This window comes from Talaromyces marneffei, chromosome 3 (genome assembly GCF_009556855.1).
Source record: "Talaromyces marneffei chromosome 3, complete sequence".
Taxonomy (NCBI): Eukaryota; Fungi; Ascomycota; class Eurotiomycetes; order Eurotiales; family Trichocomaceae; genus Talaromyces; species Talaromyces marneffei.
The window spans coordinates 3,132,049-3,149,463 of NC_072350.1; the positions used below are offsets into that span (position 1 = coordinate 3,132,049).

Genomic DNA, 17,415 nt, shown 5'->3' on the forward strand with positions numbered 1-17,415 from the left:
TATATATATCCGTAGATAGGGGTTATGTACTGGAATACATGACTACCTCCCTCACACATAACCAGCACCATCATCATCCCAACTCACATGATCACCAACCTGAAATTTTTCAACCACTATTCAGTGCGCAACAACGCTCGAGTAATAGGGTTTTAAATGAAAGGGGCGGAGAAATGCCACTGGGTTTGGATTACCCCTGTTCGTTAGGCACGGGAACGGTTTTAGGGCTAAGGATTGTGTTGACGGGTTGATCTTGAAACTGGCATCACCGATCAGCTAAGCTTCTGATACAGTGCGAAATCCCTCGAAAACACATCTCATATTCCCAATCCATATTGCGATATCTATGGCCTACTGCTTAAGCAACCCCGCCAACCACCGCGAAACATTATCCACCATCTGATTCGTGCATGTATGCCCTGTATTCTCCTGCACAAAGTACTCGATATTGTCATACTTGTCTACTTCCCTACGCTGCTTTACCCACTGCGCCGTAAACTTGTCCGGCACGAGCGGGTCTAATTTCCCATTTAGAATGTATGTCGGGATGTCCCTCGGATAGGATTGTTCGGTTACTCGGTCCAGGGACGCGGCCAATTCGGCGAGGGCCCTCGGCCAGCGTTGTCGTTGTTGGTCGGTTAGGATTGTTGAGAGTTTATCGTATGAGATTGTGTAGATGAGGTCAATGGGGACACTGAATTTCTGCGCCGCAGCTTCGAGATCCACTCCCAGACGGGACAGCAGCAAAGATGTGAGTTTGGGACAGCCGATAATGATTGCGACGCCGTGGAGTTTCCCCCTTTGGGCGACTGGGGAGGTTGCGACGCGCCAGGATGTGTGGCCCCCGAGAGAGATGCCGGACATGAAGTTGTAGAATCTGTTGAATTCAGGCAAGTAAGTGGGTAGGTAGTCTATGAGGAGTTCGTAGTCGTGCGCGCTTCCGGAGATTACGCTGAGCATGTCTTGTCTTTTTGTCTTGGGTCAGATAGGAACATCCTCTCTCTCACGGTTCTATTGAGATTGAAGCGTACGCATGTGATTCATTCCCTTCAGTCCAGTCCATATTCGTCATGTCATTGAGCTGTAGTATATGTTAGCATATTCCACTGGGTTACTCTAGGTACCGGTAAAAAAGGGTCAAAGGTGATATATCGACGCACGAACCTTCCTCTCCCCATGATTCCGTGCATCAACCGCAACAACAATCAACCCCGCTCTTTTGGGCGTTGCATCGCTTCGAACCTGATGTAGTATTTTGTGTGCCAAGGGCTCGCTATCACGATATGACCGTGTTCTGCCATGCGCAATGTACAAAACGCCCAGATCAGTGTGTCCTTGCTCTCGGGCTTGGTCCAGGCCGTAGATGTATGTCTTGAGGCCGCCGATTTGGAGCTCGGTTTTGCTGGAACGGGGCGTTGAGGGTTTGGGGAAGAAATTCCGCTCCATGTTTTTCTTCTTCTTCTTCTTCTTTCTTGCAACAGATATATGTTTGGAGTAATGTAATTTTATGGTTCTATTTAAGTTGGTTGAGAGATTGCAAGTTGTAGAAAGAGGTTGTTTACTCGTTGACATGAGTCATGAGAGGACTGGTGAAAAGAAGCACCATTGCGGGTCAACATCCATCCAATAAGCATGCTCCATTATCGATATGGATGCCATCATTTCTGCTGTCTATTCACGTTAACTATTGATGTTAGAGCGATAGGTCTAATCGATTAATCACGCGAAAATTCCGAATCGACAGTGCAAATAGCCGGCCGGTTGTTTGTGAAGGGCATTACCATTGCGGTACTCATCATTTTACTTTTCCTTCTTAGGGAATTGTTTCATTTGACTTGACAAACAGTCGACGTCTTCGATTTACGATACACGCTTGATATCTCCGAATGGACAAGGCTCTAAATGCCGATAGAAAGTGATTCGCTGGTATTCAGACAGGTAGTCCATCAGCCTATCCACGACCACGACCTCGTTTGCGAGGATATATCATATTACGGAGTACGCTCACAGCCAATCCAAGTCCGGAGTACCCCATACATCGAGATCGCTGTACTAACTACCTAACCGTATACTTATATAATCTCACAGCCTTGTAGCAAGCAAGCACGCTTATTAATAATGCAGTGCATCACGAACGCCACGCAGCAAGTCCTATGACAACCTTCGGTTTCCGAGATGGATGACAAGCCCGGCCCCGATCGACAGGATTATGCCAACCCCCCCCCTCTTTCTTTTGTTGTCGAATTAGATGTCATGTCTCTTACATGTATTGCTGGATATATCAGATGGTGTATGATGCGGCGACGAACGGAATGATTTAGGCTTATCTATCTTTACGAGGTACTTGCAAGGTTGACTAGTCAGTGGTCACCGAAGGAAGGTCATCATATAAAGCTAGTTGGTTCCTCGTTGCCGGGCTATTGTCGTTTATGAATAACTATCAATTATCGACTTATGGAATATTACTAAGATTTACTCTGCCTTACTTTGTATCGGTCTAATGGTACGTCGCTCAAAGTCATCGACATCAATCATAGACGAGACCACAGTCATCAACCCACACTGCCATCAGAAACAAGCACACCAAGACTCGGACGAGATACGACTATCAAAAATGGAATTCGTCCCAGCTCGAAGACCCCCTCGTCCGTCAAATATGATTCTAGCGATGAGGTTCTTGCTCCCGGCCATTCTGTGGATTTGTATTTACCTTTGTTTCATGTAATCACGACAACGCACGACATTTCCTACAATCAAGAAACGTCGATTTTTTTTTCTGCTCCCTACGCTTTGGTAGAGACGACTGGGGATTACTACCAGATATGACCATCACAATCTTGAAACGGGATCAGGACATTAATTAACTCGTATCGGGAATTATGGCTTCCCAGGTGCGCTTCGTCCTTTCATCGCTTCGACCGAGCAAGAAGCAATACCGAGATTATTAATCAATTTCAGATCACGTCAAGCTATCGGCAATAATCTTATCAAATCAGAATTCATGGAAGACTCGAGGGAGCTTGGCGAGAATGGGCTAATGATACGGTACTATACTAGGTTGATGCGTATGAGTAAGGTTGATTAAATGTTGGTGTTATTGAGTAACTAGCAAGTTGAGTCAGTCAAATCTTGCAACTGACTTATATGGAATGAACGAAGATTCATCGTGTTTATCAAGGTCAAGAGAAGACAGGAACAGAGTTAAGGGCTTTTATGGGTTTTTGATTTCTTCCATAAAGGTACATGAATAGTCTCAAGGCATGATTGGTTATACACAGACATTATCTCACATACATTTTGTCTGGACACGGACAAATAATGTACCAGTATCTGTGGTCTGATACGCGATACTTCTTGCGTATCGATACGGCTCTTCGACGGCAAGACATGATTATGAATAACACAGGTATTATCGCACATACATTTCATTCCAACACAGACAGAGAACGAAGGCATGTATGTTTCCTGAGTTGCGGAATCTCTTGTGATATTGCTCGTCGATGGCAAGGCTACGGCAGCCTATATTTACGTATAACCTTGCCAAAATTCATAATGTATTGAAATATGATAGTTAACTTCTTAACTAGTTAACTACCGCAGACATGCAAGAAGCTGATACAGAATGCCAGAACCCGGATCCTAACGACCTTGCCTCCATGACAAACAAAAAATACCAAGGATATTGAGATGAGCAACGATGAAATGCCAAACAAGTCACTGGCAGAAAACTCCATGCAAGTTGAAGTCATACCAAAATGATGCTGTTAGCTAAATGTTTTAATAGTGAAATCGGCACTGAAGAATTTGAACAAGAACATCTCTGTCCTTCGGCGCCATCTTAAACTAACATCCGACGAGGAATGGAGGGATTGGCTACGGAGTCCTAATTTTCTTCTTTACTGGGACGAATTATGGACATCTTGGCTAAGCAACCAGTACAAGAAATATCGAGATCCAGGTATCGAGAAAGTGCTCACTGTTATGCAGGCAGAAGCCGAAGACTTTGATGACAAACATGTTGACAAAGCTGGGTGGGATGACATTCATCACTATGCGAGTTTCATGCATCAGATCTTGCGTCGAAACCTCAACCACACAGATGGTCTGTTCAAGAATCGTCCTATGGGTCCTAATGAGGCCGAAGCCTACCTTTGGGCCACCATGAGGGGTTCTTGTTCCAGACACAAATGCATTTCCTCCAAACACAAACAGGCAGGCAGCAGATATCGTCAACGCCATGCATTAACCTCAACCCGTAAAGGGTGAAGGCTTAGATTAGAGGCTGGGGAAGACAGATGATTCTGACGACATCTGGCCTGTAACAACTTCCTTCAATCCAAATCCACTTCCTCGGGCCAAAAGAGTTATGTTCTTGTTCCCACATGTTGCGTTTCGAACCATGAATTTAAGGTTTATGAAAAACTGCCTCAAAAACCCTAGTTAATTCGAACCAGTTACGATATTTCACCCGCAAGACGTCAGTGGCGAAGCCCGTCCAAAGCTTGCTCTTGCATATGGGTGATGATCGCCATATTCCCTTGTTTAGCTGCCTTCTTTCGTATTCCACACACAGCGGCAGCTCTATCTTGGCTGGCATCTGCTTGCGCAAACCATCCCCATCCGGCTTGGTCATTCATTCCTGAGAAATCGATTTGATTTTGGAGCTCCAAGGATCTGCGCATGGAACCGTGGGATCAGTTGGTTATACCGCATATGTTGATATTTTCGCCGAGAGACTTTTCAAGTACATGCCACAATGGAGGGGAGCTTCTTCAAGGTCTATATCTCTACCGACACATGAAATATGCTCGAGTTGGAGGAGTATATATCCAGTATGATTGCTCGGACATAGTCTTTGGGCTACATACGTCCGAGGTTGCAAAAGCCTTTGAAGGAAACATAGCTAGGCTGGTGATACAGATATAGTTACCACTGCAGACCATGATAGAAGAGACGTTCGTGGAGACTAATCAGTATCAATTAGTTGTCGTTTTCTTCGTTGTCGTAACAAGGATGTAATTTCTGACCAAGACAGCCTGTCGCAAAGTTGTGATCGGACTGTTCTGACTCGTGACGAAAGTATTGGGGAGTCCTCTTGTACAATTGAACCCATATTGTCGAATGAGACGAAGGAACGATAGGATGTGGATATATTTGACCGCAAGCAAATTCATTTCAGTGTTGAGGATTGTGTATCAGAGATCCATAGCCACCTTGTCGAACACTGTCTCCTCTTCATCTTCATCCAAGACGTCTGGGCTTGGGTACTGGTAGACAAACCGGCCATCTGGATTGGGAACTCGATTTAAAAGGATGATCTCTAAATTCTCCTTGGTTTGGTGGATGGTGTCATCTCTAATCAAAGCCTTATTAGAAACAATCCTCACTCACGCGCCACGAGTATCACAAACGCACTCCCCATGAAAATGCCTGACATCAACGACACTGAGATGAGGCTGCTTAGGCCCAAAGTCCTAAACCTTGCGATGGCCAGTAAGCGCTCTTCAAGCCATCCTCCGGCAGCTCATCGCCGCGAGCCACAGCACATTGTGAAAGAAGGGTACCGGAGAATAAAGTTCCAACATGTGACGGACTTGGCGATACGCGGACAGAGGACTCAGCGGTCCCGTGACGGAACCCTAAGCCCTAGTTGAGAAGCCGTAACAAGAGTTATTCTTTGTCTTCAGGGTTTCCTAATTAGGCACCGCTGAGTCCTTTAGTGCGCGTATAAAAGGCTGTTAGCGAGCGGTGGTGGATATTTCTCTTCTTTCCTTCCTCATACGTAGTTTCTCAGTCAACAGGCTACCCTAGCTAGTTAGGAATGAGCATCGTTACAAACATCCCTTTCCAGCCGTACCTGATGGCTAGTTCTGACCACTAGGTATATCATCTGGTCGAGGGACCAGCTTCGTCCACGAAAACGTGTGATTTCAAATAAAAAAATCTCGGCTATTGAGGACATAGTCTCAAAGCCAGCCAGTATGATGTCCAACGGGTTCTCGCGTGGATCTGTTCTTCATTTGAGTGGCTCTCTGGTTGCATCTTTTGTATCATTGCGCCTCGTGCGTGTTCGCGCAGAAACCCATGGACTGCGCAGGAACTGCTGCCAATATTTCGGACTTAATGCATCAGTGCAGAGCTGAGCAGGAAGATCAGGGAAACCGTCTTGATTTGCACGTGATACAACGTTTTTGAGTGTATCTCGTAAGACTTCTACGACTTCATTGTCGTTGAAGAAACAAGAATCGATATTAGGGATATCAACACTGTGGCAGTGGGTATGACCGGTTTCCTCAAAGTCACCAGAGTCTTGACCTTCTTCCTGTAAGACCTGGAGTGGAAAGACATAGCATCAATCGCGCGAACTGGTCTTGGAGGCAGTGGCAGTTGGCACAATTGGCTTTGCTGACGTAGCCTTTGTCATCCCATAGAATCGCTTTCGGGCGAATCTCAATAGTAGTGATTTCTATTCTTGTATCCGGATGGTCGTAGGATAGAAATTATCGGAATCATGTATTTGTCACTCCAGTATACAAGCTGGATCGCACGCCTGCTTTTCTAACAAACCATAGCTTTTTGCTATGATCTTCATGATCTCCGCCTATTCCAACCTATTGATGAGTTATATCTTAACCACACCCTTAAAGCCATGCGCTGTGCTCCGACCCATACTCCAGGATCTTGGCGTACTCGGCGTCTCTCATTGCGAAAGGTAAAGGCAATATAGCGGTTCTTGGCCGCTCATAGATAGTGTATTCAAGACGTCATCTTGTGCGCAATGTCGAGCAACTGGACTGGACACTGAATCCTCTTTAACACGGGAATATTGGTAAGATAGCTAGGGGTAAGACATACCTGGTAGATATTGCCTACCATGAACAGATTTTGCTCAGGACTCCGATCCATCGTGAATCCCTAGTGGTACCATCTTGCCATCGTATCTGGCAAAGTCACGACTTCCAGCGCCATCGTGTTCGGATCCTTGTATTCACTCCTTGAATGATGCTATTTGCATTCTCGCTGATAAAGATCAATTGATAAGACCTATGGATCAACATAAGAGTTAACTACCAAACACAGACTTTGGCGAGGCCACAGCATCTGAAGCTTATTCTGGACGTCGTGGTCTCCAGCGGGGTGATTTCGCGATCACACTTCTGAAGTGTGGTAGCAGATTATTTGCACCAGTCAATGTTGATGCTTCAGGTTCAGTTGACGTAGGGAATATATAAGTTGCTATTCGATGACCGATAGATTTGCAATGGAGTAGGTGTATAGAGGGGTCATTGGGATACTCATGTTTGTTTTGGACTCGATGTGTGCAAACCCGGTTGCTGAGATTGACAATGAGACTTCGCTAGACTCTATGCGTGGAGAACGCTCCGTCGGTGTGCATCGCTTCATACTCAGACATATCGAACTTGCAATGTCCATGGCGACTCGACAATGGTCGATTGAGAACATGGATCGCTAGAGAAAAGACGGAAATGGGATTGATGTCTGCAAATATCCGTGACGATTGTTTGATTGGTGCTGATGGTTAGAAGGTGAATACGCTTGAGCGGTCGGCTAGCTCGAGGAAACTGTGCGAAAGACCCTCAGGATTATGTTTCATCAGATAGAGGCACGCACGGGTCATTCAAGGTATCGTTCCAACCTGAGAATCTGTCATCGATCGCAGCTGTGGATTCTTTGGATATATTTCCATCGTAGTCGTAATCTGACTGACTGCATGTCTGCTTCTTCATTGACATATTGTTAGGACCATGTTACCATGATCCGCTGTCATCTGGAAAAGAAAGTCGGGGGCCATGAACACCACCGATCATAGAGTTTGCTGGTGATTTAAGGGTCCCAGCAACCCAACAAGGAAGCGAAGGAATCCAAGCCCTGCATCCATTCAGGATAGACAGAAACAACAACAGGAAGTGGATCAATAGCTCAGGAACGTTGCCAAGGAGCAAAATTGCATCCAGTACGATGCACATGCCCTGGAGGTGGTCGTTCATTGGAAAATCACCAGTCTCCAGCCGCTGAAGTACGACTTGGAAACAGTTCGACTTTTTGACGTCCTTGTTGGACTTGCTCTGAACTTCAGTAAGCGATGTTCAAATCGATGAGATCACCGCAAGCAGCCATGGACGACAGGCTGCCATTTGAGGAGGCTGGAATCTCAGCCAATCCTCCATTTGCTCCAGTGTTGAATAGAAGGTTGGTTCACGTAGAAGAGGGTAAATGTCACTGGCACGCACATCGTGCCCCGATCTGAGATCTTGGATGCCTTCTAGAGACAGCTCTATCTGTCCTGCCTGTGAAGCTGGGCGTTATAACTTGAATGCCCTCCACGTAGTAAAGCGCTAATTATTCAAGTCCCAGTATATTATTTCGGAAATCGATACCGTACAGCCACATCGTTTCGACCGACATGCCAACTTGTATTCTAATTAGCGAAATTCACAGCCCGCGACGTTGGAATATAGCTTATCTCCTCTGAGAAGACCGGCGAGGCACTTGAGTATTTGCCCCTTGCACTCGAAACAATATCTGATTTCTCCACCAATGCAATGCTCGTATTCAAGTCTCGGGGTTTGGGGGTAAAAGCCGATATGTGGCAGAGTGTTGATGACTTCAATCTGCTCATTCGAAAGCGTAGATGAGTCGGGCGGTTGCTAGATGGATGCTCATGAGGCCCAAACTTCGCTTGTATCACCACCGATTTCTTCTGCATATTGAACAGCTGTGGAACTAATGCATTTGCATTGCGGAGAATGTGCTTCAATAGAGTATCCCAAGGACAACCAACGCCATGGGGGGCGCGTGCGCCAATCATAGGCGTGTCTCTTTGTGACTATCCGGGGAAGTGCCAATGCCATTCTGGACCACAGATGCGATCCAAGAGATGGAATACAGCTGTTGGCAGATGATTAAGAAACAATAGACATGTATCGAAAGCAATATACGTTTTGGGTAAGGTACCATCTCGGTGGTATGTCTGCCTTCGCTGTAACTGCAGGAACTGAAAGCTCTTTGAAGGGATGATGTGGAGGGTTGAGGCGACCTCGACAAGAAAACAAGATTAATGAATTGCCCGTTCTGTTTTTCTTCAACCAGAGACTGTATTGGACGAGCCCATATGTGATACCTTATGTGTCGGGCATACCACTGCAGCACGGATATTTTCACAGCACCGGCAACAAGGAATATCGGATACATCTTGTCTCGGAGAGTGTACTGATAACACAACATGAAGCTATCAAGGACCTCAGATTTGGACAATCGTATGATTGCTCTAGTTCATCACAGGTCAGCTGCATGAGTGTCCCAATTGTGTATGCCACCGTTGATAGAACCAGATGTGTTCCAGCATCGCAACGAATTAGCGATTTTACTGCGATAAGACAAGTTGCTGAAAAAACCCCCCAAACAACACCAAGTGGACGATAGGAAATAGAGAGTTCTGTGTTGTTGACCCCCTTTGATTTTCCCAAAAGACCTGTTGTGGAATGAAACGGTTCGTGGTATCAGCGGGCGAGTCATCGAAGATCCACGGTAGGGATGGAGGAGGCTACCCCATCAATGGTCTGGGTATTCTGATGCCTGTTCAATCCTCGAGTTAGTAACCAGATCAGAGATCGTTGCTCAGATTGTTCGAGAGATACTTACGAACGATGGATCCATAATGACGCGATCAAAGGGATGGAATCATCATCCATGTCATCATTATTGGCGTCAGCCTGTTATATTCATGCCTTTTTTCGTTCATTTCCCGCGGTCACCACCATCGGGAACATCGACGAAACATCAGGAATGATCGTACCAATTGTCTTGTGCCGATCATATCCCTTGATCGGCCATCATCAAGTCACTTTTCTGGATGACCTGCTGGACAACGCAATGGTCCACTCCCGTTTCTCTCCTGATAATAGGAGAGACAATGGGTAAACGGATCAATATGTCGTCAAAAGTGAAGGATTTGTTCTCACTCCGCCATTGTTATGTTCTCAAGGTAGCCCAAGAAACAATCGTGGTGTCGAGATCGCCAGGCAACATGTTATCTAAGTGATGTAGAGGAGCAGCCCAACCCACCGACATCGAGCCCAACTCGCTTTGGCCGAGTAGGCTGTCCATCGAAAGGTTTTGTTGAAACGATGCAATCAACAGCACCATGCATTGTCTTCTTCGCAAGGGCGGAAGAAGACTTGGATGTTATGAAAACAAGAATTACTTCGAAAAAGAATGATTTTGATCCTCGGACCGGCTGCTTTCATGGGCCTTGTCGAAGCCCAACGACACCCGAGCCCAACTCGCTTGAGCGAGCTGAGTTCGTAGCCGTAATCAAAACGATATAGGATAACCAGCCAACATCGAGCCCAGCTCGCTTCAGCGGGTTGGGTTTGAAGCGAGCTGGGCCTATTCCATCAAGTCAAACGTGTATTTGTTTTGGGATATACGTAGCGTGATAATGCTAGGAGTGTGATAGTTCCCAGGCAATTGCTCAGAGGGTAGACTGCGGAACGCTGCAATCGCCATACATTGAGACTTCCATTGTAGGGTAAGACTCTGGGTCATATCATGAGTGCCATGGCTTCTTGATTGTCTTGTTTGGCGTGAATCAAATTCAAATCATCGCTCTCAGAATCGGTCATTTGATCTGTTGTATCATCCCTGGCTCCCGACTGCAGTGAGATAGAGCAGTCCTAGTGGCGAGATTTGCATTGCCTCCGTCTCTGGAGAGGGAAAGTCTCAACTATGGAACAACAATTGACCAAGGATGGTGTTGCTAGTTCCGTCCTTGAAATACTCCGGCGGTGGCATTAATACGGACGTGACAGATTGATATTGCTGACGGATGTATCGACTTCGTTCAAGATTTCGCGGTGTCGGTTGCCTTCAAACATGTTTTCACCATTTAGAATGTCGAGGCACACAACTTGCAGTTAGAATCAGTAAACGGATGCTTTGTGTTGCCAGCGATATTTTCGATGTTCAGGAATTGACATCAATCGGCTCGTCATATCTATTTCCGTTAGTCACTGCGTTGCCTGAAAACCTTGTGTGAACAGTTGACTTACCTTTGCATCTACCGTGTTCCTGCTGCAACTTAGTCCTAGGCTAAATAGTCCATGTTTTTGGAATATAACCTTGGTGAAGTGCTGCCACATCCAATGGAGGCATCAGCCACGGTGCTGATGAGTGATTGGACAGCCAAACATATGTAATGGAGATCTTGCAAGGTCACGATAACTTGAGAAGGAATTGTGATGAGTGGACATCGACGCAATAGTGTAAGCCTCAAGGGGTGCCAGAGTACATGACTGGGAAAACATGAGAGAGGACACATCTGTGGGAGCTCGGCGACACAGCATTGCAACAGAGCAGCCTGAGCCCAGTATCAAATACAAAACATCGAGCTTGCTGGTGATTTGACAATCACCAAACAACAACAATGGAGCCCATTGTATGGGTTCCCAGCATCAGACACACAAATCATAGAGTTTGCTGGTGATTTAAGTATAAGAGGCATACATGAGGATACAAGAATGTAAAGACATGAGTGAGGTATGGCCAAAGATACATGATTGGGAAGATATGTGTGAGCGGTGATGAGATTGCAGGACTTGAAAAAAATGTCAGAGACATGACTGGTGGATTATAGACGAGGAAGAACTGTTTAAAAACGGGCCATCCTGTTGTGAAGATAGAGAAAGGGGAGCAAAGATGGACTCAAAGGAAGATCAAGAAGAATGAAGTCAAAATAGGAACAGAAGGAAAAGATGGAAAAGAAGGAAATAATCAAAGCTTGTAGAGAGACTTGAGCTGGAGTATGAAGAGGAAGAAGAAATCCAAGTCGAGGAAGGAGAGGAAGTTCTTTATATACTCGACGAACGGCCTCGAGGAGATGGATTTCTGCACGGAGAATGGCATAGAATCACTCTTTTTGTTTACCAGCTATCAAACAAATTCTTCACGGGGCGCACTTTGGTGAAGAAATGTGGATAATGAACTACATATTCTATCAAACAGTGAACAAAGGCGTGTTTGATATGAAAGCCAGTGAGACTCCCTTAATTGACCAATACAAAGCTGAAGATTTCCTATTTTGGATATATCAGTCAAAAATAGAAGGCAAAACCCTAAGTTCATATTGATCGCCACCCGTTTCCACGGCCCTATAAAATCATGGCAAGGAAAGCCATTTCAAATGTGCAAGGTCAATGCACACCTTGAAACAATCAATAAACCCACTTATAAAATATTTAGATGTTCTTAGTAATCTAGACAAAGGATGTGAAAGAAGATACCTAGACAATCACACTTTACATGGGAAGAAGCGTCTATTTTGTTATTCTTCATGACTCATATCACTGTGTGGTCTAGTAAATTATCTTTCAAAATGATTCATAATCCCTCTACTAGTCAGTGCAAATTTGTCCTAGCGCTGGGCGTCCATGTTTGATATATCCATTTTAGGGAAGTACTGTTGAATGTTAAATTAAAGTAGTGGGCCTCATCAGATTAGAAAAAGCAATATTGAGGATGCCGGTAGCCCTAAGTGGTACCCGTTTACTTGAACGGGGACCCTCGGGCTTATAACTAACATTGTCTCATGTTGTCTCATATTTCATTGTTACTGGCAATAGATTAATATTTGTTATCATTGAAGCAGTGGCATTGCCCTATAAAAGAAAGAGACCATCCTACACAAACTGATAAGCACATGAGCCATTACTGACAACAAACATGATGGCTTGTCAGATATTTATGTGGTGGTGCCTCTTTAATGATATAGATGGTAAGTACCGCTGGTAACTGTCACAGATTTCCTATCTAGGGACCGACAAGCTTCTTTCTCACACTTTCTCACAGCTTCGCCTGACGGACACCGAGATCCGAATCCAGCTTTTGAGTAAACAATGCAACAGCATGCTCGGCCGTACCCCTAATCTCTAAGTTAGAAGATTTCCCCGAGGGATTAAGTCTTGTGTCACGTACCATGATGATTGATATCCCGCACCGCCAGCACCATAGTTATGGACCAACCAAGCGCCCTTTCGATCTTCGATATCGACTCTTGCCCCTCCCTCCCGGCTTGCTGATGACGGTTAGTAACGCAAACCACCAATAATGTATTTGTCGGCGGAGAAATATTGACTTACGCCTCAATCCAACATTGTTCCGCACTATCTGCAAATCCTCTGGCTTACCCAATTCAGGGGCAAGCTGGCAAGCCCTTTGCTTGATTCTCTCAACTCGTGACTCGTCAAAGGAGTCATCCCAGTCGTTTTCTAGACGTACGCCACCGATAATAATACCACCGCCCAGAGGTCGGGGAAATACATGGCAAAATTCTCCAGGTGGGAAGATGGAGGGTTGGGTCCAGATGGTCATTCTTTCTAGCGGTTTCTTGGGCTCCGATATCAGGATTGTTTGGCCCTGTTGGTAAATCAGTATCAGTAACATTAAGCGGTGGGTGAGAATAAGGTGGAAGTATTTTACTGGCCTTTGTCGGATGCACCTTCGTGTCCTCCACACCACCCAAGTGTCTCGCACCTAACCCAGTACAGTTGAATATAGCAGTCGTATTCGGAAAATCAGACATCAAAGAATCAACATGACCATAAGATCGCCTGACTACTTTTACCCCTCTCTTGATCAGGCTTGCAAACAACCTTGGTCACGTCAGCTCACCTCCTCGATTCAAAGTTGCAACAAACAGGAACACAATCATACCAATTACAGTATACAGCCGGATTGACCATGAACGTGACTAGATCAATCCCCCAACCAGCTCCCTCCGGCAACTCGTCCTTAGGAACATCGACAATTCCGCCGACCAATTTCTCAAACCAGAGGCCTGCTTTACTCCTATCATGCTCGGGACCAAAAACCAGTCTCATAGGGAACCTTTTCACGCCACTTTCAGGTGATTCTCGTGCAATTTGCAGAAAGCGTTCAAAGGCGATCTTGTCATATTCACCGTACTGGTTGGGCTCCTTCTCAAAGGAGCGCCAATTGGCACCGGCTTGGGGCGAGCAGTATTCGGTCTGATTGATGTCTCCGGGCAGATGTTTTGCGACAATGGTGAGGTTTATTTTGGTGGGCGGGAGTTTGGCGAGGAGGCTGTGGGCCGTTGTCAGGCCTGCGACGCCGGCGCCGAGGACGATGATGTTGAGAGTTTGGCTTGACATGTTGCTTGCTTATGAGTCAATTTCTCGGATATTTGAAGTATTTTACAAGCTGCTCAATCCCCGCATGTCCTGAGCAATGCTACCTCAGTCAGATATCGATTTGAGAAGTTACACTAGAGATGAGTCTCTGGATGAGCTATATTCAATTCACGAAAGTTGCTGCAATCAAGTTATTATCCACACATGGAACGGCCTTATCGGACCATCCGACCCGATTCCGGAATGAAGGGGTCGCCGGCATATGATTGGCTGGTTGGTGATTGTAGATGAGGGCATCAAAAATGACAAGTGCGCTTTCTATACTTCAAAAGAGAATGCTCAGTGGATAAAGCCGAGATTGGATGTACGGGCTCGTGAATTTTGCAATTATTAGCGTAGAATACCTAAAGACAGTGTTGAGAAAAGTAACCCCTAGGCCTGGATAGAAACATCATTCCGCAATCCCGAAATCGAGAAGTAGGTGATATCCAATTGGGTTTCTTGGTGATTACTCAAGTTGAATTCATGGGGATGCTTGGGTGTCGAAGCTCCAGTTCAATCCTCGCCAAGACGAAAGATTTTCTATCAAGCGTACCTAGGCAGGTACTGTCTTCTCCGCATTTAAGGCTGGGTACTACCTATACTACGCGGTGACTATGCTTAACGACCTAGGTACCTAATATATATTTATCCGAAATCCGACCATGATATGACTTCTTATCGGCCCTAGTGAGTCAGTCAGAATTAACATGCTATACCACCCATGTATTATTGCCTCTTATGCGCTGGTCCCATGTCCTACCGGCCGAATCAACTTCGCACTAGATCCCCTATTCGGCTAGATTCACTCGTGTCTCCTCAACTGTTGTAGTACTAAGTTACCTAGTTATATATTTGGATTTCCCACCTACATATGTACTCTGTAGTAAGCATCATGACATGTAGCCCCACAAGACGCTTTTTTATCCAATGCGCGATTTGAATATATCCGATAATGCGCCATGACTTTGCATCATGCTCAGAGGTAAGGACGTGTGCTAGGGTATCCATGGCTAGAGACAATCCGACAAATTCTTAGTTTAATGACTGCCTGAAGCCCGGTGAAGTAAGAACAAAACTTGAAACCCATCAATCTCTCATATACTATATATCCGTACTCATCAGCCAGTCTTGGTCACGGTATCTTCACCTATATTGGATTCGCAGATTGCGATGGAATCAGACGAAAATCCCGAAGCGGCGCCTTCAGAGAAACCCAATCTACAAGGATGGCGCCTCTACCTCGTCCACGCCAGTCTATACCTAGGCCTTGTGCTAAGTATAATGGACTCATCGGCCGTCTCCACAGCACTCGTCACAATCGGCGCTCATTTCGATGATTTTGTACATATTCAATGGGTTGTGTTGTCTTATATGTTGACTTATCTTGGTAGTACCCGGATTTCCTGAAGCGCTCCACGATTTTTCACTTCTTTTACTGACGGAGATTTGGGCAGGATTCGCTCTGGCGTTCTCGAGGATAAGTGATGTTATTGGCAGGAAGTGGGCCACTATCGCTGTATGCCCTTTTCTTTTTTTCTGCATGCATTCATCACATTGACTAAAGATAGGCCCTATCATTCATTACAACATTCTCAATAGGCTGCGGCTGCGCGCAAACAATCCAACAACTAATCGTATTCCGGGCTTTGCAAGGTATCGGTGGCGCCGGGTTGTATTCCATGGCTTTTATAGTTTTGCCAGAGGTTACACCTCCTGAGAAGCTTGGGATTATGAGTGGATTGATTGGTGGTGTGACTGTTGTATCTGCTGTCTTGTATGATTCCCTTCATATGATGCCTGATAATGATAGTTTAGCTGATATGGAAACAAGAGGCCCTGTGGTCGGCGGCATAATAACAACCTATTCCACCTGGCGCTGGGTTTTTTGGTTTAACATCCCCATCGGCGGCACCATCCTGGTTTTCCTTCTTCTCTTTTGCCCGGATTTTAAATACCGAGGACGCATTACCTGGAAGCAATTTGACTTCTTCGGCTGCTTGATATATCTCGCTTCATGCACACTCTTAATCACAGCTTTACAAGAAGGTGGCAGCGGATCTATATCTTGGACCTCAGCTGCATTCATTATCTGTGTGATCCTTGCAGGGGTGATATTCACTTGTTTTGCGGCTTGGATTGCGTATCTATCGAGACGGAAGCATTCGGTTATGCCTTTATTTCCGATGAGGATTGTGACGCATCGGATTATGTTGTCGACTATACTGTAAGCTGGCAACATGTGAGACAGAGAGATATGAGATACTGATTGATAATAGAGTTTCGACGTGCGTTGGATTCGTCTTTTACTCGATCCTGGTCCAACTCCCAGAGCGGTTTCAAATAGTCAATGGAAAATCTGCAGAGATAGCTGGCGTGTCGCTTATAGCTCTATCAGGGCCTTCAGCATTCGGTCAGTTTACCATTACCCCCAGTTTCTACACTTTTCGTGATACCGAAACCTAACTTGAACAAGGTTCCTTCCTTGGTGGCGCCTTATCCGTCAAAAGAAACAACACATTCTACACTCTCCTCGCTGGCTGTAGTTTTGTTATCCTAGGCACCGGCTTAATGCGCACAATCGACTCTAGCCCTTCAGTCCCAGCCAAAGTCTACGGTTTCGAGGTTCTAATGGGGTTTGGGTTTGGAATGCTATTCTCCACGACTACAGTGTTGATAAAATTTCATGCGGATCAGGGCGACTCTGGTATCCCCCCCTCCCCCGGTTTTTTTTATTAATTCGTGTCGCAATGCTGATGGATGTATATGTGAACAGCAGCAGCACAAGGCTTAATGTCCCAAGCCCGCCTTTTAGGCGGCAACATCGGCCTCGCGATCGCCACTATTGTGTTGAATCAACGCCTCATTTCTGACTTAAAGGGGGTTGTGCCTGCGAGTGAGATTGATAGTCTGCGGCATTCTTTGCTTGCCATCTCGCTACTTACGCCCCAGCAGTCTGAGATTGTGAGAAGATCATTTGCAGGCGCGTTTGTGACACAGTTAGATATCAATCTGGGGGTTGCTGGGTTGATGTTGTTGGTTGCACTGGGGACGTGGGAGAGACGGCCGACTACGTTGAAGGACGTGATGGAGCGGGTGAGAAAAGAAGAGGAGGAACAGAGAAGTACGCAAGAAACTACAGAGTCTCAATTTGTGAAGGCTACTACTGGCAGTGATGAAAATATATAACACTGAAAACCATAATACT

At 45.7% G+C, this 17,415-nt stretch overlaps 4 protein-coding genes across 4 annotated transcripts; 2 read left to right on the forward strand and 2 right to left on the reverse strand.

Annotated features, from left to right (window-relative positions):
* Nucleotides 1–351: 351 nt before the first annotated feature.
* EYB26_004868 (uncharacterized protein) lies at nt 352–1,446 on the reverse strand (the record flags this gene model as incomplete). The annotated part of the gene is made up of 3 exons (XM_054264159.1): nt 352–967; nt 1,032–1,081; nt 1,165–1,446. 3 exons carry the CDS (start codon nt 1,444–1,446, stop codon nt 352–354), a joined length of 948 nt encoding a protein of 315 aa, XP_054120134.1.
* Nucleotides 1,447–3,697: 2,251 nt separating this feature from the next.
* EYB26_004869 (uncharacterized protein) lies at nt 3,698–4,266 on the forward strand (the record flags this gene model as incomplete). The annotated part of the gene is made up of 2 exons (XM_054264160.1): nt 3,698–3,734; nt 3,785–4,266. 2 exons carry the CDS (start codon nt 3,698–3,700, stop codon nt 4,264–4,266), a joined length of 519 nt encoding a protein of 172 aa, XP_054120135.1.
* An 8,595-nt stretch (nt 4,267–12,861) lies between these two features.
* On the reverse strand, nt 12,862–14,189 carry EYB26_004870 (uncharacterized protein; the record flags this gene model as incomplete). The annotated part of the gene is made up of 5 exons (XM_054264161.1): nt 12,862–12,940; nt 12,994–13,093; nt 13,158–13,434; nt 13,502–13,670; nt 13,732–14,189. The coding sequence occupies 5 exons, from the start codon at nt 14,187–14,189 to the stop codon at nt 12,862–12,864; spliced, it is 1,083 nt and encodes a 360-aa protein (XP_054120136.1).
* Nucleotides 14,190–15,380: 1,191 nt separating this feature from the next.
* On the forward strand, nt 15,381–17,396 carry EYB26_004871 (uncharacterized protein; the record flags this gene model as incomplete). Its single annotated transcript, XM_054264162.1, has 7 exons — nt 15,381–15,597; nt 15,665–15,726; nt 15,779–15,984; nt 16,042–16,434; nt 16,487–16,620; nt 16,684–16,914; nt 16,984–17,396. The coding sequence occupies 7 exons, from the start codon at nt 15,381–15,383 to the stop codon at nt 17,394–17,396; spliced, it is 1,656 nt and encodes a 551-aa protein (XP_054120137.1).
* Between the last annotated feature and the right edge of the window lie 19 nt (nt 17,397–17,415).